At 44.6% G+C, this 25445-nt stretch overlaps 1 protein-coding gene across 24 annotated transcripts in view; it reads left to right on the plus strand.

The window, feature by feature from the left end:
- Nucleotides 1-25445, plus strand: part of OCA2 (OCA2 melanosomal transmembrane protein) — a 425743-nt gene that overhangs the window by 36445 nt on the left and 363853 nt on the right. For 6 of the 24 annotated variants that reach the window (XR_013395442.1, XR_013395443.1, XM_077938923.1 and 3 more), the window contains one exon: nucleotides 25135-25308. The exons of the other annotated variants lie outside the window; for them this stretch is intronic. Coding sequence is in view for 4 of the 6 variants with exons in the window: in XM_077938923.1 (XP_077795049.1) it covers nucleotides 25135-25308 (174 nt within the window). In the remaining 2 variants the exon portion in view is untranslated. The remainder of the gene's footprint in view (nucleotides 1-25134; nucleotides 25309-25445) is intronic. 24 annotated transcript variants of the gene reach the window in all.

A 25445-nucleotide genomic window follows, 5' to 3' on the forward strand; every position in this document is an offset into this window, starting at 1 on the left:
AAACAGCTCCAATACTGCCAGTTCTCCATCAGGGAGATTTGGAAGTGCCCCAGTCCAATTCTGCTCTCTTCAATGACTGCTAGGCCTCTGGTTTTCACCATCATGGCAGGGCTGATTTTCGAGCCCAGCACAAAACCGGGTAGAGCGAGTTAAAATGTTCTCACTGAAACTTGACCTTCCTCTTGAATACATGCTCCGTGGATTGTTTTATACTTTTATACTTTTGTTAACTTCTGAAGTTCTGAAAATATTGATTTTGACAAGTTTTGTCAGTGTTTTTGCTGCTTCTGTGGAGGAGAGAATGTCCACAGGTCCTTTCTCTGCCATTTCCTGCTGTCACCTCGTCTTGCTTTGATTTGAAAGCAGATCTCATCTTATAAAAATAATTATTTTGAGATACTAAGTGGAAGTGCTTTTCTATGCCCACAGGGGTGCAAGAAGATTAGGTTTGGCTTAGAACGAACAAGTCATTGCTCATTTTGTATTTCAAGCTAGGATTAAAAAAATAAAATTCATAGCAGCAAGGCGATTGCCTTGCAAGGCCGGGTAGGAGGTGCTGGTCTGGTTGGCACATCCCAGCCTGCAGTGCCCCAGCTAGAGGACGTGCAGGCATTGCTGGAGCAGTGTCCATGAGGTGGTCTGAAACTGATTCCTGGCCTCCAGTTCCAGGCAGGCATGCTGGGGTCCTGCACTTCCCACCTGCCTCAGTGCGGGGCCGGCACCCTGAGGAGCCTGGCAGGGACCAGGTGAAACATGAGACTGCAGCAGAAGTGCTGGCACAAGGGGTGGGAGCTCCTGCAATGCCCTGATGGTTGGTGGAAGCAGCGGGTTGCATGAGGGGCATGTGGTGTGTGCCGCCCACAGCCTTCACCTTTCAGGGTGCCATTGTGTGTGTGCTGCTCCTTGAGTGGGGAGAAATCCTGAGTGGGAGTTTGAGCTTTGGTTGAATGAATGTGTACATAAAGGGAGACTCTCAAATAGAAAGAAACTGAGGAAGTACTAATTGACTTCACATGCTCCCATTCATCGAGGGGACTAAGCGGCCGGTTATATTTAATAGAAACTAGAGTGAGTGAATTACACGCGAGGTGACCCAGGGCGTGTTCCAGCTCTGCCCGAGCTTCCTTCCAAGAGGAGATTTGCTCTTCCCTTTCTGGGGTCAATAAAGTGGAAAATCTGCTGAAAACTTTACTACTGGGGAGCAAAAGACATTTGGAAGTCTTTAAAAATTGTTCTCTTTTCACATAATTTTAATGTGGTACGTCTTTTAGCTAATCTCAAGTTTAGATTTATTTTATTATTATTATTATTATTATTATTACTATTTCTGAGACAGGGTCTTGCTCTGTTGCCCAAGTTGGAGTGCAGTGGTGCAGTTGCGGCTCACTGCATCCTTGACCTCCTGTGCTCAAGCGATCCTCCTGCCTTGGCCTCCCAAAGTGCTGGGATTACAGGCAAGGGCCACCACACTCAGCCTATCTTATCCTTCTGATGATTTTAATAAGGAAAAAATAAGATTTACCTTATTCCTTTGCTGATAAGTTTTGGGTTATTCAAATGAATAACTGATTTTCCTGGCCACTGCGGTAGCTCATGCCCCACCTCCCTGCAGCTCCAGGATGTTCCCCAAATGCAGACCGGCTTTGCCCTGTGTGGCTCCTGCAGGCCAGCCTTCACCTTCTCAGTTGAGTGGACAGGGCAGGCTTTCAGACATCTTCAGAATGTGCAGCTTTGTCGCCTTCTAAGCGGCGAGGTGCATTTGGTGTGATCTAATGTCCTGTGCACTCTCCTTTTCCTGGGGGTAGGCGGGCTTCACTGAGTGCTCTCTGGACCCGGTGGGAATGTACCCCTTCATCCAGCGCCAGAGCTGTCCTCATCTGCGTGGCCCTTGGGAACCTTCACCACATCCCCTCAGGACTTCTGAGAGCAGGGAGAGGACCCAGGCCCTGGACCACAGCCTTGCGCCTCAGCACACTTTCCCTGCACACCTGCCCCCCGGGCTGGGCTCTGGGGTGCTGCGCTTGTTACCTCTTCTAGTCCCATTTGCCTGCAAGGGAGGAGCTGTTCATAGCTATTTTTTGGGCTCAAATAGTGACAATTTTCTGTTAAGTGTTTTGGTCACCTGGATTATTACTATTTATACAAAAGAGCCACATACATAAAGTCACTAACACTGGTCTCTAAGAAATAGAGAAGCCGACGGCATCTTCCCAGCAGGGCACCACCCCGTCTCTCTGAGATGTGTCTGGGTTTGCCACCCCAGGGGGATCAGGAGGTGACAGGGGGTTCAGAAAACGAGCAGTGCAGGGCACAGGGTGGCAGGAGCTGGGCACGGTGGTGGGTGGTGGGGCCTGAGCCAGGCGGCCAGTGTGCCCTGGGCCAGTACCTCCTGCGTGATTCCTGCAGCTGCAAAGGGAGCCTTCCCTGCTAGAGGCAGATGAAAGAGGGAGCGCTCAGAAGAAAACAGACAAAGACCCCACCCCAGAGGAGATTCCAGACGGAGGAGGCCGTAGAGGCAAGGGTGGCAGCAGCCAGGCCCGGCTCCCGGCCTCCGTCCTTCCCTGTGGGCAGTGGATCAGCACCCAGAGCCGCCCCTTATCAACCCTCCTGCTGCAGTTTTGCCTTCAGCGTCCAAGTGGCTCTGCATGTGGACACCATTTCCCCAGTGTCTCTCATTTCATTACTGGGGGGACCTCAAGCCTTGAGGATCAGTTCCCAGGCCCTTATAAGGCTCCGAGAGAATGTCTGCCAGCCCTTCAGGGTGCCAGGGCACTGCACTTGGTGGGCCAGGGTGACCTGCCTCAGGTACCCAGCCCTGGGTGGGTCCTCGTGCGTCACTCCCCGCTGTGCCAGGACCAGGCAGGCTGCCTCCCGGCGTGTGAGGCTGGTTAAGATCCAGTCGTCACAGGACCCAGCCTGGAGGCTTAGTGTGGTTGGTCTGGGAAGGGGTCAGGCTTGTTGGACAGTCTGCTTTCCCCTCCTGCTTCACCCCGGAGTTTTCTGAGTACGAATCCTGCCCCTGTCTTGGTGATGACATTGTTCCCAGCTGTTCCCCTGCAGCAGCGGCTGCTTGCCTGTCTAGCTCTCAGAGCGCTTGTGCCCAGGAGGCTTTGCTCTCTGACAGCAGGGCGTGTGTCTTGTTCATGCCTGCCGGGTGCTCGATAATATTGGAATGCAAGAGCAGCTTATATATACTTTTGAGCCAGTATTTTTGTTATGTGCGGTAGGGCCATTTCCTGGTGGGGAGCAGGTATTCTGGGAGTGCAGGAGCCTTATCTGTGGGGCCCTGTCTGTGGAGCTGATTCAGCAGGAACGGTGGCTGGGCAGGCCAGGGGGCCCACTGGTCTCCAGGACGTCTCGGGGCACAGCTGTCCTGACAAGCGCCCAGAGGCTCCCCACAGTGCAGGCCCCGTAAAGAGCTGCTGTTATGTTGAGGGCCATGGTAATGTCACAGGGCAATGTCTTGGAATTTCATGGGGTTGGTTTCCATGAGCATTGGATTCTAGCTCCAATGGTTGCCAAGTGTTCTTCTGGATCAAAAATAATGAGACATCACCGACCAGCACTGGAGAATTGGGTAGTTTCAGAAAGGTGCCTTCTTCAATGTATTCATAACATGTAAAGTCTAAATGCATTTCCTATTCGAAGTTCTTAGGGAATCAGACTGTTTGTGCCAGAATCCTTTCTGAAACGTGTGTTCTATTTAATACCATCAATCGCTGCGACTTTGCCGCAGAAGCAGCGTGTTCAGAAAGGCAATGCAAACCTAAAGCACGCGCTCCTGCGGGCCCTTCCTTTCTGGAAATGCAGCCACTGCCCCTGCGGAACTGGGAGGGGCCCGAGAGGGTGCACTGACTGCCCAAGGTCAGGCATGCACCAGAGGCAGGTGACAGGCAGCTGGGGCAGGGGCCACCCCACTGGCCCATGTCCCTGTCCCCATGCCTGGTTCTGAGAGACACTCAGCATCGTGGTACTCCTGAAGGCTCCCGCACCTGACTCTTCATAGAGTGTGGGGCCCTGTTGGGGCTCACCCTGGCAGGGACTCGCAGGGGAGGGATGGGAGTGTGTGATGAGCCCCACTGCGGTGTCACATGGACAGCCCTGGAGGGTGTGGAGCCAGCAGTGATGCAGATGCGTCCTGGGAACCGCACTACCATCCCCCACACATATGTCACTGCTGATGCTTTCCTAACGACTCGGTTTTCAAAGAGCAGTGGAAAGAAGTAAAGCAGCGTGCCCCCATGTCGCCCCAAAGGACAGGAATGCAGTTTGCTGTGCTGATGTCCCTGAGCGGGGAGGGCGACCGTTTTCCTAGTGCAGGGTCCTACATCCTGACAGGTGTTGGGTTTGACTCCCAGCCAGTGAGTCCCGGACAGCCTGTCTTGTTCCTCCTGTGGACAGATTTTCTTGGGGAAAACTTAGTCGCACAAGCAATAGAAACATCTCCCACCCAGTCAGTGGTGGAATTTTGTCATGAAGGCCAGTGCCCAAGAAGAGAGGCTCCTGTCAGCGGGAATTCTTGAGAAATCATGGCCGAGTGGACTGTCTCACGTCAGACTTCTCTGCCTATGAAAATGCTGTTTCTACATGGGAAGCGCACAGGCGGGTCCCATGGTGGGCTGCGGAGCGAGGCTGTCCCTCTGGTTACCCAGACTGAACTGGCCAGCCCCAAGTCAGCGTTGCAGGCACTTGTACAGCAGGGCGGCCAGAGCCCAGGGCCACGAGGCTCCAGGGGCCCCCAGAGTGCAGGGGACCAGGGAACGGTGTCCTTGGAACAGACACTGCTCTGGGTCTGCTCTCTGCCCTCTTGTGTCACTCTTTTCTTTCTGGCCTTTTCTGCTCCCCCAGTCAGATCCCGGTTGAGTTCTGGAATCCCAGGGCTCCTGGCAGGTTCTTGGGGACCACTTGCTGTCTCCTCCAGAGATGAAGAATCCATGCTGGGGAGCTGGGGCTTCTCTCCATCTGAAGCAGGGGTCAGCTGGGGTTCCCAGCTTCCTCTGTCCTGCTGCACCCTGAGGAGGGCCAGGCACCTGGGGGTGGGGGACATAGACTGGGGAGGTGGCGCTGGGGGGAGGTGGCCCTCGGGGAGGCTGCAGGTGAGGGAGCCGGCCTTCCCTGCTCAGGTGGGCTTGGCTCCCCGCTGGCCATACCCACTCACTTGAGGAGGCCACTGTGACATGGCCTGGGAGGGGCCAGGCCCCACGGCATTCCACACATAGCTTTCCTGAGCCTTGGAAAATGTAAGGAAGATACCCATTGAGGATACCACCCCAAACAAACCACCTAGGAGTGCATTTCCATGGATGTTCAGGACCTACATGAAAGGCCAACTCTGCCCAAAGTCCCCGAACTTCTGCAGTGAGCGGTTCTCAGGGGAAACAGCATTGAAATGAAAGCAATCCTGGTAGAAGTCTCAGTGCAATTGCTTCACAACCTGATGAGGCTTCCTTTCCGGATAAAAGTTTTGGGGAAAAATGCAAGTGTGAGATCAGATATGTGGAAAAACAAATGTGTGAAGAGAAACACAAAAAATGAGAAAGAATGAGGGAACTTTGTCCTGTAACTGGCCACATTTTATATAATGCCACACCAACAGAGGAGTAACAGGAAAGCCCCAGGTATAGGGGTACGACAGACTCAGCAAACCCAGCCTCTCAGACAACTGCAAAAGAGTGGCTCACCCATGTCATGAAAGTGGACACACATTTTGAGGGGAACTGATATGGTTTGGCTCCGTGTCCCCACCCAAATCTCACCTTGAATTATAATAATCCCCACATGTCAAGGGTGGGAACAGGTGGAAATAATTAAATCACCAGGGTGGTTCCCCCATGCTGTTCTGGTGAGAGTGAGTGAGTTCTCACAAGATCTGATGGTTTTATAAGGGGCTTCCCACTTTTTTCTGCTCTCGTTTCTTCTCTCTCCTGCCACCATGTGAAGAAGGACGTGTTTGCTTCCCCTTCTGCCATGACTGTAAGTTTCCTGAGGCCTCCCCTGTGAGGAATTGCCCAGTGTCTCAGGCAGTGTTTATATAGCAGCATGAGAACGGACTAATTCAGCAACAAAAAATTGCATTCAGTTTTTTGCCAAGATAAATCCGGGACTTAAGTGTAAACAATAATGTAAGAGTACTAGAAAAAGTGCATGCAAATAAATCCTTATATAATTTTGGAAGAGAGGTATCTCTATGGCAGCAACATAAAATTGCCTTCATGAAATGTGATGTCGTAAGGTCTCAACATTTGGGACCTGTGCCAGGGCAGAGCCAGCCAGGCTCCGGAGCCAGTCAAGATGGGTGTGGGAGGTGTTGCCAGGATCAGAAAACACACTGAGATGGCGCTCCTTCTGGCCACAAACATGCTGCTGTGCCTGCAGGAGCCATTTGGCCATCTCCAGAGGACCAGCACACACGTACATAGCTATGCACACACATAAACACACTTATTTATCCATGCATGCATACATATCCACACAGAGTTATACATGTATACATGCACACACACATGGTTATATGTGTCTGCGCACATTTATACATATATACATGCATAGACACACGTGCATATACACACACATACATGTGTGCACACATACCCATACACACATATACCTATAATACATATATGTACAGTATTTGTATACATACAGTTACATGCACGTGCACCTATATACATGCACATATTTACACATACATATGTATGCACTTACACATACCCACATACATACATGCACAGATTTGTACACATACATACACATTTACACACACACACACACACACTGACACAGTGATTTCTATCTTCTATTACTCTGGACCTTCATGAGTTTAGAAGGGGGTGAGCCAGGGCGGGGGATCCTGAGACAGCTGTCCACTTGCCTGTGGGGGCAGTGGTTGGGAGCAGATGACCTGAGCTCAGTGGGCTGCCACTTTCGTCAGGTATTGGTCTTTTCATTCTAAGATGGACATAACCCTGCCCGTGGTTGCCCTGAGCATCGTGAGACAAAGTGCCCAGAATAGGCTCCTAGTTGCAAGAGCTGAGAGTGTGATCTTGTCCTGGGAGGCCCTCTGAGGTGGGGCCTCTGAGTTGAGGTCCCCCTCTTTGGGGGACCTCATGGGCTGGGGCAGCATGTTTGGACTCTGCAGGGTCCACCAGCAAGAGCCTGGAGGGAGGTGGCCATGGCAGTAGCCCTGAGTGGAACAACTGTACCCAGTACAGTGACCATCTCTCGGGCAGTGTGGGTGATGCCTTGAGAAATGCTTGGAATCAGCCAGGGACACTTTGAGGGCCTAATGTCTGGCCCAGGGGCTGGGAGAGGGTTGTGTCACTGTGCTTTGTGCTGAAGGAAGGGCACCTCCCCCTTGGTCAGGCTGTCGAGGTTGGGGGGCATTTCCTGGTCCCCTCTGCCCTCCCACACCTCCTAGGAGGCACCTTCCTTCCCAGGTGTGTGGAGGTGAACGTGGCTGTCATGGGCCCTCCATGGGCCACCCATGGAGATACATACCATGTGTGTACCAAGGAAAGGTACCAATGACTGTAATGGTGACACTGTGGCCACAAGCCCCTCCAACGCTTTGGTGATTTTCTGATATCAGTATACGTACATACACATGCAACTGAGGCTGTATCAGAATTGCCTTTCAGTCTCGCTTTTGAAAGTGGAATCCCATTTAATTTTTCATTCTGATCTACATGAAGTTCGAACCTGCCTTAAAGACCCGCCTCAAATTCCGTCTGTGAAGCCTTACCTGGCAGCGCAGTCATTGCCATCGCCATCCCCGTCTGCTTCTACAGTCTTCACTTTGCGTTATACTTGCTCATGGAGTCTTACGTGCCTGAGTAAGGGGATAGGCCAGCACCTCACCTGTCCATTACCCCCTTCCTAGAACAGCACCTGGGCCAATACCCACTGAGGAATTATTGGTGACGCTCTGATAAAACACAGAATTCAAAATTGAACATTTCTCATTTTGGAATTTTGTTGAAGCCTGTGAGCTTGCTTAATGCAGGGCATTAGACCTCTGTGAAAATGCAGAAATAGTATTCTAGTATTACATCGTATCGTAGTGTCATTATTTGCTTTGCATCTATTCACAGTTTATAGAGTATCTGATGGGGTGGAATTATTTTGGGGGTTTATGGATTTATTCTCATTTCCCTACCAGCTCCTACTGATTTCCCTTTTTAACTTGTGGATTTGCATTTGGGTTGATTAGCTCTGAGGCCAGCAGTGCTCAGAGCTAGACTGAGGTTGATCCCTGCATGATTCCGAGTTTGGAAGGGTCATGAACGGCCTCTCAGCAGAAGGCGTGATTATTTTTATCTGTGGCTGTACTGTAATTAGAACACAGCTGTGAGAGTTGGTAGTTTACAAGTTTCTAATGAGCTATTTCCTTCCCCAATCACATTAGTTGGGGAGTTAATTGGGTCCATCTGGTGCGTAATTCACAGTATCTCTAATATCTGTGATTTTATAAGCCTGTGGCGAACTTGGACTCTTGATTCACACGGGGGAGTTTTGGTGCTTGAGTTCAAAGGCAGAGTTTAATGAAACGCAGGGGCAGCAAAGCTGAGCACGGGCTTTGCAGGAAACATGCCCTAGGAAGCAGAGCCGCTGGATTCCAGCGAGGTGGTCAGGACCATTCAGCAGCCCAGCCAGCCGCAGGGATCTGGTTCTTGAGGATGGTCACTGATCTGTGGGTTACCTGGCCAGGCCCAGCCTCTGACAGGAGGATCCTCTCCAGCCCAGTGAAGCAGAGAGGGTTTAGACAGTAGCTACAAATGCTGGCTTTCTTCTCACAATGAATGTGTGTTCCTGATGTTTTTGCAGAATAGTGTGCCAGAGGGCACGAGGCTATGGGAAAGATAACATGGGGCATATCAATAAACCCCCAGTCACATGAGGACCAAATCTAACCCAATCAACCAGGGCTCAAGCATCCCAGGGTCCCCGCCTGCACCCTTCAGAGATTACTCCTGGTCTGGAGGCTGGGGCAGGAGGATTGCTTAAGGCTGGGAGTTGGAGGCTGAAGTGTGCCATGGTCTGGCCTGTGAATGAATAGCCACTACACTCCAGCTTGGACAGCCTAGTGAGATCTGTCTCTATTAAAAAAAAAAAAAGGAAGGCCAGGCGCAGTGGCTCAACGCCTGTAATCCCAGCACTTTGGGAGGCCAAGGCAGGCGGATCACCTGAGGCCAGGAGTTTGAGACCAGCCTGACCAACATGGAGAAACCCCATCTCTACTAAAAAAACAAAATTAGCTGGGTGGTAGCACATGCCTGTAATCCCAGCTACTCGGGAGGCTGAGGCAGGAGAATTGCTTGAACCCGGGAGGCAGAGGTTGCTGTGAGCAGAGATTGCACCATTGCACTCCAGCCTGGGTGACAAGAGTGAAACTCTGTCTCAAAAAACAAAACAAAACAAAACCGTAAGGGGAAATGTCTGTAGATTTCCTAGCTGTAGTTCCTTGCCCAGGAGCGTAGCATACTGCACAGTGCGGTGGTTCTGGGAGCCAGTGAGCCAGGATGTCCTTTTGAGGCCAGCGCCCTCCACAATTCTCTAAGTGTGAGAAAACTTGTCTCCTTGCTTCAGCACATCCCTGTGGGAAGACCTGCAGAGGTCCCAGCCCCAGAGGCCTCCAGGCAGGGTCCACCCTCATATGGGTGCGAGGCAGGCACAACCCAAGTTTCCATGCCCTGTGCAGGGCCATGCATGCAGCCCAGCTCCAAGTGGCTGTACTGGGGTGGAGGGTAGTGGGGGGTGCAGTGCAAGGATGGGGTGGGATGGGTGAGATGGGGGTGGAACCGTTTTCATTTTCCCTAGTGGCATGAGGGAGAGTAGCCCTGGCTTCTCAGGGTCCGCTCCTGACTAAGAGCCATTCCATGCCACATCTTTTACCTGCACTTGACATGTCCGTGTGGCCTCATGTCCAGAAGAGAATAGTTCTGCTGGCAACAAGAATGACACAGCAGTCATCATGAAATGCATTAAAGACAACCTGAAGTGTATGAAGCAATAGGTGCATATTACGTCTGTCTCCTAGATGAGGAGGATGCATGAGCATGCTCATTCCCATGCTGTCCCAGCACTGGAGGGTATTGGTCTTTTTTTTTTTTTTTTTTTTGAGATGGAGTCTCACCCTGTTACCCAGGCTGGAGTACAGTGGCACGATCTCAGCTCACTGCAACCTCTGCCTCCTGGGTTCAAGCGATTCTCCTGCCTCAGCCTCCTGAGTAGCTGGGACTACAGATGCATGCCACCACTGCCAGCCGTCTAATTTATTTTTGCGTTTTTAGTAGAGACCGGGTTTCACCAAGTTGGCCAGGCTGGTCTCGAACTCGACCTCAGGTGATCTGCTCGCCTCGGCCTCCCAAGAGGGTATTTGATCTTTTCCTTTTTTTCTGTGAAACAAAGTCTTGCTCCTTTGCCCAGGCTGGAGTGCAGTGGTGCAATCAAAGCTCACCACAGCCTAAAACTCCTGGGCTCAAGCGATCCTCCTACCTTACCCTCCTGAGTAGCTGGGACTACAGACATGTGCCACTACACCCAGCTAACTTTTAACATTTTTTCTGGAGAGATGGGATCTTGCTGTGTTGCCCAGGCTGGTCTCAAACTCCTGGCTTCAAATGATCCTCCTGCCTTGGCCTCCCAAAGTGTTGGGAGTACAGGTGTGAACCACCACCCTGGCCCAATTTTTTCAATTATTTTTATTGTGGAAAAAATATATGTAATATAATTTATAATTTTAGCCATTTTTAAGCATACAATTCAGTGGCATTAATTGCATTCCTCATGGGCAAACATCAACACTAATTCTAAAACTTTTTGTCACTCCAACTACAAACTCTGTGCTCATTAAGCAGTAACTCTCCGTGCCCTCCTCCCCACAGACCCTGGAAACTGCAATTTACTTTCTGTCTCTGTATTTACCTTTTGTAGATAATTCATACACGTGAACTCAAGCAGCATTTGTCCTTTTGTTCCTGGCTTATTCATTCAGCATGATATTTTCAAGGTTCACCATGTTCGGCATGTGTCAGAATTTCATACCTTTTATGAGTAAATGATGTTTCATTGTGTGTATATATGGTATTTTATTAATCTTTTATTGATGGACATGGGTTGTTTCCACATTTTGGCTATTTTGAATAATATGGCAATGAATATTGGTGTATGAGTATCTGAGTCCCTGCTTTCCATTATTTTGGGATACACATCTAGGAGTAAAATCGCTAGATTATGTGGTAACTATGTTTAACTTTTTGAGAACCTGCAAAACTGTTTTTTGTAGCGTTTTCCACACTTTGCATTATTACAAGCAGTGCATGAGAGTTCCAATTTCTCTATATACTCACCAACATGTATATTCCTTTTTTAAAATTCTAGCCATCCTAGTGAGTATGAAGTGATATCTCATAGTAGTTCTGATTTGTATTTATCTAATGACTAATGATGTTGAACATCTTTTTATGTGCTTGTTGGCCTTTTGTATATCTTCTCTGAAGAACTGTTCATATAAGTGTTTTGCCCATTTTAAAATTGGGTTGTATTTTTGTTGTTGAGTTGTTGGAGTTTTTAAAATATTGGATACTAGATCCTTATCAATATATGATTTTTCAAGCAATTTCTTTCATTCCATAGGTTGTCATTTCACTTTCTTGAGAATGTCTTTTCTTCTCTTGTTGTTGAGACAGGGTGTTGCTCTGTAACCCAGGCTGGAGTGCAGTGGTGTCATTATGGCTCACTGCAATCTCTGTCTCCCGGGTTCAGGCCATCCTCCTACCTCAGCCTCCCGAATAGCTGAGACTACAGGTACATGCCACCACGACTCACTAACTTTGGTATTTTGGGTAGAGACAGGGTTTCACCGTGTTGCGCAGGCTGGTCTCAAACTCCTGAGCTCAAGCAATCTTTCCACTTTAGCCTCCCAAAGTGCTGGGATTACAGGAGTGAGCCACTATGCCCGGCTCTAAGGTCTTTTGAAGCGCAAAGGATTTTAATTTTAATGAAGCTCTATATATCTATTTTTTTCTGTTGTTGCTTGGGGTTTTGGTGCTATAGCTAAGATCCATTGCCAAATCCAAGGTCATGGTTTGTTTTCTTCTAAGAATTTTATGATTTTATCTTTCAAATAAATGATCTATTTTGAGTTGTTTTATAGGGTGTGAGGTAGGGGTCTAACTTCATTCTTTTGCATGTGGAAATCTAGTTATCCCAGCACCATTTGTTGAAGAGACTATGCTCTGTTGAATGATCTTTGCACCCTTGCTATGAAACTGGTTGGCCATAAGATGTATGAGTTTATTTCTGGACTTTAATTTGTATTCCATTGGTCTATATGTCTATCCTTATGCCAGTGTCACATGATTTTTACTACTGTAGCTTTGTAGTAAGTTTTGATATTTGAAAACGTGAGTACTGGAAACTTGTTCTTTGTCAAGACCATTTTGGCTGTTCAGAGCCCTTGAAGTTCCATATGAATTTGATGACCAGCTTTTACATTTCTTTGGAATTTTGATAGGTGTTGCATTGAATCACTTTGGATAGTATTAACATCTTAATGACATTAAGCCTTCTTATGCATGAACATAGGGTGTATTTTAATTTATTCAGGTCTTCTTTAATTGCTTTCAGTTGTGTTTTACAGTTTTTAGTGTACATGTCTTTTACCTCTTTGGTTAAATTTATTTTTGGCTATTTTGTTCTTTTGGATGCTATTGTAAATGGAATTGTTTTCTTAATTTCCTTTTTCAGATAGTTCATTGCTGATGTATAGCAACACAACAAATATTTTGCATTGAAAACTGTACTTGCAACTTGATGAATTAATGTGTTAGCGCAATAGCTTTCTTGTGGATTCTTTGGGATTTTCTACATATAGGCTCATGAGATCATGTCTGTAAATGGAGATATTTTTACCTCTTCCTTTCCCATCTATATGTCTTTTATTTCTTTTTCTTGTCTAATTACTGTGGCTTGAACTTCCCATACAAAGGTGAATTAACAATAGTGAAAGCAAGCATCCTTGATTTGTTCCTTATCTTAGGGGGAAAATTTTTAGTCTTTTACCATCGAGTATGATGTTAGCTGGCTGTGGGTTTTTCATACATATCCTTTATAATGTTGAGGCAGTTCTCTTATATTCCTAGTTTTCTGGGTAATTTTCACCCTACTCCCAGAGAGCTTGTGCTTAAGATGGAAGATGGCAGGAAGACGTAACCAGTAGGGGAAGAAGCCTAGACCACATGTCTCCCTGGACTCTGTCTATACGACATGAAGTCTGTCTGTATGTCTTAATGGGCATGAAGTTGACAATGTTCAAAGGATGGTGCCATGGACAGACACTCATGCCAGGCTGGAGAGGTCCGAATTCGTCGTCTGTGCCAGTGTTTCTCATAGTGTGGTACTACATCAATATCTCCTAAGTGTTAAAAATGTAACTCTTTGAGCCACACACTCTTCTGGATCAGAATCTCTCGAGGAGGATTCTAGGAAATTGTCTTTCAAGTAAATTCCTCAGGTGATTTGACTGTGGGCTTATTCTTGGAAACCACTGCTATAGGTCATGGTGGGAGAGAATGAGGCGAGAATGGTGTTTTGGGGAGTCTGAAGTTTGTGAGATGGCCTGGGATATACGCCAGGGCATGTGTCAGGGCTGACCAAAGAGAGGGATGCACAGGCAGGCACGGGAGTGTGTGCTGGCAAATTTTTTCGGTGGGGGGAGTCCAATGACCTTTGGATTGTTCCAGATCTGGAGTTGTTCCTAATAATTCTAGGATCCCACAGTTTTCAAAGAGGATGACAAGAGGGACATCTTGAGCAGGTGGCTTTTAGGAAAACATTAATTCATTTTTAGGCATGTTGATTTGAAGTAAGAGTAAAGCTAGGCTTGCAGCTGCCTACCCTGTGTGAAGAGACACAGTCTCTATAAAAGGAATAACTCCAAATTCCCATCACAATATCGGTTCATTTCTTGCTTTTGGATGAGGTCCACTTGGCAGTGTGGTGGTAGTGCGGTGGTCATTATTCAGCACCAGGATGACAGGTACCCTGTCCTGTTGTTGTCAACACATGGTTGGTTGCCCCTTCCCTCCTTTCCCCCGCCCTCTGCCCTGTGATATGACCTCTAGGGATTTCTTAGAGCTCCTGGTGGCTTCTGGATGGGTTCAGCCCATGGGAGCATGGCAGGAGATGGAGCATAATGCCACTGGGACTCATTTCTTCAGTCCTCCCTTTCCTATCCTCCCAGAAAGACCCTTTGTCCTCAAGGGTCTTTGAGGACCCTTTGTGTCCTCAACAAGAGACCTCCATTCATCTCAGAATGGCCCTTCTGCAAGACTCTTTTCTTCTGGGTTCTGACAACTGCCTCCTCCCTTTATCCCCTTCAGGGCAGGGGTGGTAACAGATCTGCTGTTCCTAACCCCATCATATGACACATGTTTTCCCTACACTCTGCCTTCTTCTTTTTTTTTTTTTTTTTGCAAATTTTCGCAAAACTTTTGCAAATTTTCCCTTTATTGAATCTTCCTTGAATTATTCTGACTTAGTGAGCTGCCCATTTCCTTCTGGTATCCTGACTGGTAGAATAGCTTCCAAGATGGCGCTGCGGGTAAAGTCCATCTGGAGTGCTGACGAAGAGAGAGGGTGGACAATGCACAGGAAGAGAGAGCCTGGAGTGTCATCCATCATGTCCTCCTCTGGCCACTATCTGGGACTTGGTTCTGTGGCCCCCTGAAATGGAAGGGGTGGGACACGTGGCCCCTAACCAGCCAGCCATCTCATAGCAGCAACTCCACACCGAGCAGCTGCCCTGGTAAAGAGCTGGTGGTCTGTGTTGCAGGAAGGGGCAGTTCTCAAGACTGGGGGTCTTGGTATGAATATTCAGTATCACTTAACCTGATATCACCAGGATATTTTAGGTGTCTTAAGAGTGATGATAGCACAACACCCTGGTTTAGAGACTAGTATGTATGAGTTTGGAGGAAACTGTGACAGATAACTAAGAAGCATTTGTTGGAGAGAAATACTGGATTTCTCTGTAAAATACTGAAGCCTGGATTTAAGCAGCTCTGGCATTTTCTGTGCATAGATGTGCCAGGTGCTGTGCTGGGAGGCAGTTACATAACCAGGTGGCCCTGATATGTTGAGTTAAATGTGGCAGTGGTGAGTGTGAGGTCCAGCTAGGCAGAGGGTATATGAGCTCCAGCTCCATCAGAGGAAAATGGGTCCTCACAAGGGAATGGAGGGTACCAGAAACACGGACAGCTTTGTAAATCTACACATTCCTTCTTCTTATCAGTAAAAGGTAATTGGCAATTGAAATAAAAATAATCAAAATGAAGTGTGGGTCTCATATCCCATGTAAAAGTGTGACAGCAGTGACACAAAGGCTGAGAAGAGAGAAACGGAGGCACACTCTTCTTGTATGTGTACCACAGAGGTTAAGTGTTATATACTCTGTATGTGTACATGCATGCATATATTCCTATTGTATGCTCCATAGCAATGGGTATAATACCATTTTCAGTTAGACTGTGGGAAGTTCAAGATGTATACTGTAAACCCTAAAGCAACACCTAGAATAAAAAAGAGTTATAACTAATAAGCCAATAAAAGGATAAAATGGAATCATACAAAATAATGCAAAATCAGGCAGAAAAAGGAAAAAGGGAACAAGGAACAGATTGACAAATAGAAAACAGGTATCAAGATGGTAGATTTAAACCTAAATATATTTCTAATCACATTGTGTGTGAATGGACTGATGATCTCGATTAAAAAGTAGACATTGTCATATTGGGAAAGAAATCAAAATTGAACTATATGCTACTTATAAAGGAACCCATTCTAAGTATTAAAAGCATTCTAAGTATTAAAATAACATATGGAGATAGGTTAAATGCAAAAAGATGAAAAAGGACATATAGTGCTAAAAGTGATACTGTTCAAAGAAAAATGGGATGTCTATATTAATATCAGAAAAGTAGGTTACAGAGCAAGGACTATTACTAGGGACAAAGAAGGCCAGGCCATAATGATACAGGGGCCAAGTGATCAGAAAGACATAATTCACAGCGCGTATGGACTTAGTAACACAGCTGCAAAATACACGAAGCAAAAACTGATAGAACACAAGAAAGAATCATAGTTAGAGATTTAAATACCCCCTTCTCGTTAATTGATAGAACAAATGGAAAATCCTGTAAAGCCATGACTTGCTCAGATGCCTGTAGCACGTGGCCGGGAGAATTGCCATCTGCAGAGAAATGTGCTGTTATTCACTGTGGTGAGTCTCCGGGCCGTGTATGTGTCAGGTCCATGCCGGCCACTGGTACAAGAATCTCCTGGACAAGCATCCTGGACGAGTATCCAGGAAGGCTAGTGGGTTTTGAAGAAGAGCTTAGGAAATATACCTAACCAGTGAGCCACTGGCAGGTTCTACCTAGGAACATGAGCTAGGGACAGTCTGCCCTCTGCTTCATGCATGCTTTGCCACCTACTATCATTTCAGAGAATGCCCTTCAATGTTTCATTGATTTCAAATTAGATGTTGGTTAGAATAATTTTTTAAACATATACTTCCCCTTTTTTATGTGGGATATCACTGTTGAGCAAGTTGTACGCATACACATATATAATATGAAAAACGTTAACACCAGTTGTAAAATGGTCTTTCAGAGAGCTGTCTACTCTGGCAAAATGGAATGAGTTCAGGCTTCATCCAATAACATATGGAGGTACTGTCTGCCCATCTGTGTTCCTGTTGACATTGCTCAATGTTTTCCTTTCCAGGACTCAAGCATTCATTGGTCTTTCTGTGAAAGTGTGGCTATTAGGAAAAGATACAGCTTTTAACTCAGAGCCTGCAAACCATTCATTAACATGAAGAACCTTATCTTTCTTCCTTGAAAAGCATAGCCCATCTGGTTTGTTTTGGGAGAAGTATACTTCTGGGTTTTGTGCAATAAAAATGATTTATCTCTTCAATAACCAGCCAGTCACAAGCCCATCTAATGTTAATAATTAATTTTGGGGCTTTCCAGCTAACTGGAGTGAACATTGGTCTGGTTTCTTCCCTCGGGTTTTTTCTGCCTGAAAACAATTCTTCCAGTACTGATTTCTTTGCTCACTGGGCTGAGATTTGAAAACTTGCTTAATTACACGGCAGTGGTTCTCTAAACAGGAGGCTTTCACATTCTATCCATTTGCTTTGAAAAGGAAGGATTGCATCCTCATGTCTGAGGAATTACTTAAGCCCAAGGATTGAATGTTCTGTTTTACTGCCTGTGTGCAAGCACCAGAAAAAATGGGCACCAATCTTCTTTATTGTGATTTCTGGACATTTATTGAGCGATCACCAGTTTCACAGCAAGCTGGATAGAAACAGCCGTGCATATTTGGCTTTATTTCTGATACGTCTACTTCTTGTGTCTCACTGGGCTTGAGCACTACCCTACCATCACTCCCTCTCTCTATTGAATTGTAAACTTCAAAAATTGTACCACTTGGCCCACTAGCTGTTTAAACTACTTTCTTTAGGGGTAAGGACAATTCAAATTAGACCTTAAATACACATGATCTTCTTACATCCAAGTAATCCTAAAATTGCTCCTGTAAATATTTCTCAGCGAATACCTCTCTTTGGGGCATATGATTATACTTTTTGCCAATTATTAATATCCATTTATATTCAACATTTCTTGTGTTAACTGTCCTTACAAATTCTCTGGAAGCATTTTTAAAACAGTCTGTAGACATTCTCTTAAAAATATTAATTTGCACCATCCGTAATGAAACTAGTGGTTCAAACAAAAGTTAACATCAACCCTAACTATTTTCCAATTAGTGGGCACTGCTAGGATTGGTAGAGTATAATTGAATAAAATTTTATTATGTTGGCAGAAAGTGAAAAAACTTTTCACTTGTAAAGACTGCATTCTTTTAATCCCTTTTTCTACTACTATTACTATATAATGTACAGGGCATCTTGGTTTGGCAATTCATTTGAAACTTTAATATTTCTGTTAATACTTACTTTCCCTCCAAGTTCCTTAATTTTTAGAAAGTATTTCATTTATTTATTTATTTATTTATTTACTTATTTACTTTGAGACAGAGTTGCACTATATCACCCAAGCTGGAGTGCAATGGTACAATCTTGGCTCACTGCAACCTCCATGTCCTGGGTTCAAGTGATTCTCCTGCCTCAGCCTCCCGAGTAGCTGGGCCACCATGCCCAGCTAATTTATTTTTGTATTTTTAGTAGAGATAGGGTTTCGCCATGTTGGCCAGGCTGGTCTTGAACTCCTGGCCTCAAGTGATCCACACACCTTGGCCTCCTAAAGTGCTGGGATTATGGGCATGAGCCACCGCGCCCAGCCAGAAGGCATTTTTAAAATAAGAGTCTCATTTCATAGAATAACTAGAAATGATAAGTATAAATGATTAGTTTTCATCTTGTATTTCAGGGTTTCAGTACAGTCTTTCATCCCGTCATTTCTTGAATTCCTATTTTCTATCTATCTCTGTATCGTTTATTTACTGTGCAAATTTCTCGTTTTTAAGTTGATAAGTTCATTCTTCCTTTAAAAATAGCATGTAATATTTGATCTACATGAAATAATATATGTAACACATGGATAAATTATGAAGTTTAGTTTTTACAAATCCCTGTATGCTCACCAACCAATTGGCTCCTCTTTTACCCCATCTCTTTGCTTCCCAACATGGAGACTACTCTCTGGAATTGTGTGTTTAAAATTCCTGTGTGTGTATGCATGCCTCTCTCTCTCTTATCTCACACACACTCTCTTTCTATCTAAAACCAAATACAGTTATCCTAAACAATGTATTCTTCAGTGTTGCTTGGTTTGGAGCTTTATAAAAATTGCATCATGTATGTATTCTTCTATTTTTCTTCATGCTTATGTTTCTAAGATTTATCCATATTGATTTGTTTAGCTGTAGTTCATTTATTTCCACTACTGTGCGAAATTCCATTGTGTGACTATACCATCGTGTGTTGATTTTGTATTTTTCAGCTATGCTGAATTTATTAATCCTAATGGTTTTAAAAAATGGAATCTTTAGAGTTTTCTACACATAAAGTTGTATCATCTATAAATAGAGATGATTTTACTTATTTCTTTCCAATTTGGATGCCTTTCATTTATTTTTCTTTCCTAACTGTTCTGGCTAGAACTTGCAGTACTGCATTGAGTGAAAGTAGCAAAACAGGCATCCTTGTCTTTTTCTTAATCATAAGGGAAAAACTTTCAGTCTTTCGCCATTCAGTATGATGTTGGCTGTGGGTTTTTCATAAGCAGTCTATTATGTTGTGATATTTTCCTTCTATTCCTAGTTTGCTGAGGATGTGCATTTTTTTTTCATCATGAAAGGGTGTTGAACTTTGTCAAATGTTATTTGCTGCATCAATTGAATTAATCATGCGTTTTTTTTCTTTACTGTGTTAATGTGTATTTCATGGATTGATTTTCCTATTTTAAGCCATCTCAGCGTTCCAGGAATAAATCCCACTTGATCATGGTGTATAATGCTTTTAATGTGCTCCTGAGCTTGATTTGCTTAGTATTCAGTATTTCGTTGAGGATTTTTGCATCAGTATTCACCAGGAATATTGGTTTGTAGTTTTCTTTTCTTATAGTGTCTTTGTCTGGCTTTGGTATCAGGGTAATGCTGGCCTCATAGAATGAGTTAGGAAGTTAGGCCTCATGGAATGAGTTCCCCTCCTTTTCAGTTTTCTGGAAGAGTTTGAGAAGAATTGGTGTTAATTTTTCTTTAAATATTTGGTAGAAAGCACCAGTAAATCTGTCTCATCCAGGGCTTTTCTTTGTTGGGAAGTTTTTGATTAACAATTCAATGTTTTTACTGGTTGTAGGTCTATAAAAATTTTTCATTTCTCCATGATTCAGTCTTGGTAGGTTGTGTGTACTCAGAATATTTGTCCATTTCATCTAGGTTATCCAATTTTGAGGCATACAGTTGTTCATAGTATTTTCTTATAATGCTTTTTATTTTAAAAAAATTGGTAGTCATGACCCTGATTTCATTTCTGATTTTAGTAATTTGAGTTTTTCCTTAGTCAGTCTAGCTAAAGATCTGTCAATTTTGTTAATCTCTTCAAAAGACCAACTTTTGGTCTCATAAATTTTCTCTATTTTTAAAATTCACTACAGATCTTTTCTCTAATATTTATTATTTCTGTTAGCTTTTGAGTTTAGTTTGTTCTTCTTTTTCAAATTCCTTATAGTGTAAAATTAGGTTGCTACTTTGAGATCTTTCTTCTTTTTTTAATGTTGGCATTTACAGCTATAAATTTCCCTTTTAGAACTGCTTTCACTGCACCATACAAGTTTTGATGTGTTATGTTTCATTTTCATTTGTCTCAAGGTATTATATTAGTTTGCTAGAATTGCCATCACAAAATGCCAGACTGTGTGACTTAAACAACAGAAGTTCATTTTCTCACTGTTCTTCAGGCTAGAAGTCCACGGTCAAGGCGCTGGTATGGTTGGTTTCTTCTGAGTCCTGACTCCTCGGCATGCGATGGCCCCACTCTTCCGTCCTCTTCACATGGTCCTGTCTGTGCATGTGTGCTCCTGGTGTCTCTTTGTGTGTTTGAATTTCCTCTTCTTCTTTTTTTTTTTTTTGAGATGGAGTCTCTCTCTGTCACCCAGGCTGGAGTGCAGTGGCACGATCTCAGCTCACTGCAACCTCCACCTCTTGAGTTCAAGCAGTTCCCCTGTCTCAGCCTCCCGAGTAGCTGGGATTACAGGCACCTGCCACCACACCTGGCTATCTTTTTATTTTTAGCAGAGACAGGGTTTCACCATGTTGGCCAGGCTGATCTTGAACTTCTGATCTCAAGATCCACCTGCCTTGGCCTCCCAAAATGCTGGGATTACAAGTGAGCCACCGTGCCTGACCAAATTTCGTCTTCTTATAAGGACACCAGTCAGATTGGGTTTAGATCCATCCTAATAGCTTCATTTTAACTTAATCATTTCCTTAAAGACCTAATCTGCAAACACATTGACACACTGTGAGGTACTAGGGGTTAGGGCTTCAACATATGAATTTCAAAGGTACACAGTTCAGCCCATAACAGGTGTCTTCTAATTCCTCCTTTGATGGATTGGTTAAGAGTATGTTGTTTAATTTCCACATTTTGGTGAATTTTCCAGTTTTCCTTCTGTTACTGATTTCCAGTTCATTCCTATTATGATTGGAAAAGATATTTTGTATTACTTCAAACTTTAAAAAATTATTAAAACTTATTTTGTGACCTATGGTCTATCCTGGAAAACGTTTCATGTGCACATTAGATAGAAGTGTATTCTGCTATTGTTGGGTGGAATATTTTTTTTTGTATATTTTGTATATGTCTGTTAGGTCCAATTGGTTTATAATGTTGTTCAAGTCTTCTGTTTCATTATTGATCTTCTGTCTGGCTATACTATCCATTATTAACAGTGGAGTATTGAAGTCTTCAACCATTATGGTAGAGCGATTTTTCCCTTCTGTTCTGTCAGTGTTTGCATCATATATTTTGGAGCGCTAATGTTTGGTGCATATTATTTGTAGTTGTAACTTTTTGGTGAATTGACTCTTTTATCATTATATTTTTCTTTGCCTCTTGTAACAGTTTTTGTCTTAAAGTCTATTTTGTCTTATATCAAGATAGCCACCCTAATTCTCTTTTGGTTACTACTTGCATTGAAATATCTTTTCTTATCCTTTCACTTTCAACCTATTTGTGTCTTTTGATCTACAGTAAATCTCTTGTAGACAGCATAGAATTGAACTGTGTGTATATGTTTTAAAATCCATTCTGCCACTCTTTGCCTTTGGATTGGACAGCTTAGTCCATTTACACTGGTTTTGTTTAGTTATTTATCAACGTTTTGCCAGCTGGCTTTGTGCTGGGTCAATTCTTCATAATTGGCTGGGTGTGCCTTGAGCCTAGAGACCAGCATGAGGTGAGTGCTTACAGTCTTCTCAGATGTTTTCTGAGCATGCATCTTGCTTGATCATGTTTGTGGTTTTTTTTCAATTCTTCAGTATACTTTTCAATATTTTAATTTCCCAAAGAGTTTCATTCAAACTTCTCCTTGGTGCCTTAAATGGACTGTGGTGTATCTTTGCCCACAATCTCTTTGCTGAGAAGTCTGTGAATCTGTACTCTCCCTGTTCTGTGACTCTATCTCCTGAATATGTGTGCATAGGGCCACCATGCAAAGCTGTGCTGAACTTTGCACTGTATTTTTTCTGTGTATGTTACACTTAAAGGGCTGACCTTGCTCATACAGAATGATGCCAGACTCCCAGAGGCTCTGACTAGACATGGGTGAGGAGTCATAGTCTCCTTCCAAGTCTTCTGAAAAAATTGCCCATGAGAGCTGGCAGCTTCCCCACTCGTCTTCCTCATACCTGCCTTCTGTCCATGAGAAGCATGTTTGGCTGTGTTCTGTGTCGTTGCTTTTCGGGTGAACCTAGCTTTACCACTGCCTGCTAGTTTCCTTTTTCCTTCTGGAAAGGTAGCTTGGGTCAGTGAAGCTAGGATGAAAACAGGCCACAGACAAGAGTCCCTATCAGAGAGAGGGATAGAGAAAGAGAGGAGAAGAGAGAAGAGAGTACCTAGGGATACAGAAAGAGAAAGAGAGAAAGGAGGAGATAGGGATAGAGAAAGAGAAAGAGAGAAAGAAACAGACAGGTGAAACCTTGCTAGTCAGCCTTCTGGGCAGAGGGGGCTACAGGAGGGCTGGGCTCTGCTGGCTTGCTGTGACTCCCCATGACTGCTGCTCCATGCAGAGTACCTCTGTAGAGAGGGCACCATGCCTGGCACAGTCCTCAGGCTGGGCTATGTTGCCTCCTGGTGGGAGGGAAGGGTTGGGGGATGGCATCGGGTGCTTGACATATCTTGGCCCTGCCCTCAGCAGCTGGGAGCCTATCCTGAGTCCCATTTGCTCCTTTTAAAATGGGGATAGTATTATGTACCTTCAGGGTTATCATGATAACAAAGGTGACAGCTTCAGCAAGAGCCTAACACAGAATGTACTCACTTAAATGACCATTAATACTTATCAAATAAAATCCTGGTAATAATATGGTGGGGAAAAGGCCTTTTCTCTACAGGATACTTCAGAGATACTGTCAAGTAATCGGGACAAAGACAGTGAAGGGCCCAAATAGAAGGCCTAATCCCGCTTCTGCTGTCTGCAGCCTGTCTCTTGCCCTGGGAGATACTTCCCATGAGGGGCCCCTCCTGGCCACTGCTGCACAGGCTGTTACGGAGGAGGCCTCATTGCTCCGCTTGGTTTTCCTACAGCTGATCTCCAATGTTACCGACCACTGGGGTCCTTCCCGTTTCAGGCCTCCGGACCTGGGTGTTGAGGTACCACCAGCTGCCTTCCTGCCCTCTGACTTCTGCTTGATTTATTTTGGTCCCACTCCCAGTCTGGCCCTCTTTTGATTTCTCTTGATCCCACTCCCAGGCTGGTCCCACTCCCAGCAGCTCTTCTACAGGGCTCTGCATGGCTGATGCCATCTGCCATCTGCCACCTGCCCTCTCTCCTGAGCCCTTGGCTCTCGACTTTGCTGCCTGCTCTGTGGTCTTCCTGACTGGTGCCTGGGAAAGAGCCTGCCTATGACTTGAGCAGAGCATCCCTTGGAGAGTCTGTGGATGTGAATTTGGTCATGCACAGGTTAAGGCAGTGAAAGCATTTTGCATTCCTTGTTATTGGCTCTGCATCATCTTGTCAAGCAGAACTGACTTCAGCAATGGCTGCATAAATGGTGCCTATGTGGCACAGGTCCTAAAAAAGGCTGAGGGCAAACCTCTTCCTCCACCCCTGGTGCCCCAATCACCACCTCCCCGGACTGTCGTTTGCACTAACCATTGTCTTTTTTTTGGCCTTTAAAAATGTAAATTCTCTTGAAAGTGTTCATATATTAGGTATTCAATATGTTCAACATTTTTACCTCTTTTTTTTGTCAATATGATGATATAAGCATTATAGGGCTGTTCAGTGTTTTGATTTAGAAAGAACTAAGGGGTCTAGGGATGAGGAAACTGTTGAAGAAGAGGGCAGAAGAGGCACAGGCGTGCGCAAAAAACTGTTTCCATCGCACAGTCTGGCATGAACCTGTCTTAATAATCGTGGTAGCAAGGATTCTTGGCGATGGTGGATCTGCCTCAGACGCATCAATTCTGGCTGCTTAAAACTTACTGTTCAAGGATTGTAAACATGGCTAATACCCAGGACTGGTGGAGATCGGGATTTGTTCCTGCCTGTAACTGAAACGTGGAGTAATGGGGATGGGCTCTCTTCCAGCGAGAGGACCATGGGCACCAGGAAACGTCTTGATCCGGTGACCTCACTTCTAGGAATCTATCCTCAGGAAAGAATTAAAGGCACACACAAAGACTTATCTATCAGGACTCACATAGTGTTTGCTATTTATCCAGGTAAAAAACCAGAAATCCCCTAAATTTCCGTCAACAGACAGATGGTCAGGCTTAATTTGATGATCCAAGTAATGGAATATGATGGCTGATATTAAAATCACGTTGTAGAAGAATAGCTAATATTTGATAAGCTGTGAAATGCTAATGAGATAGCTGAGCTGAACGATTAGAGGACAAAGCAATTTGCATATGTGAATATGTATATGTGTGAATGTGTGTCTTTGCACTCATATGTATGAATCTGACCTAAAAATATTCATTTATATGTAGGAAAAAAACATTGAAAGGAAATTCTCTAAATGTTAACATTGGATATCTCTGAATTATAGAATTATGTACAGGTGCAGTTGTTTTATGTGTTATCTTCTGTAATTTCCTTTAAAATAAGTATAAATGTATAGATACATACGGATTTTGTAAATGTATATACAGAGTTTGTTGAGACATGGGGGAAATCAGACAACGCGGAAATTAGTAAAACTAGACAGTGCCCAGTCTTAGAGTGAAGTCAGAAAAACGTCAATGCAATTTATCTTTTCGGAAGAGGAAAAGTCAGGAATAATATAGATCGCATCAATATTTTCTGCCTTATTGAAGTCAAAAGGAGAAAAAATTGGGCTTTCAGCTTTGTGGACTGCCATTTTTATTTTCAGCCTCTGGAAAATGTTTTTGGGCAATCCTGAATCTTCTCTACATGTGGTCTGTGAGCTCTCTGGGTCACAGGCCAGGGATTCTATCAAGCAACAGGGCCCCAGGGCCTCCGTGGTGCTTCCCCTATTTGCAGAGAGGAATGGATTTGGAACATTGAAAATGGTATCTGGATGGTGGTAAGTTTAAATTGGAATGGCCCAAAGTCTCTTTAGGAAATTTCCTGGTGAAACTCATTTTACTTTTGGATTTTTAGAAATATAACTACATAAAAAAGCTCAGAAATGATTACCTGTATGCTTAACTACAATTATAA

The sequence above is a fragment of the Macaca mulatta genome, chromosome 7, assembly GCF_049350105.2.
Source record: "Macaca mulatta isolate MMU2019108-1 chromosome 7, T2T-MMU8v2.0, whole genome shotgun sequence".
Taxonomy (NCBI): Eukaryota; Metazoa; Chordata; class Mammalia; order Primates; family Cercopithecidae; genus Macaca; species Macaca mulatta.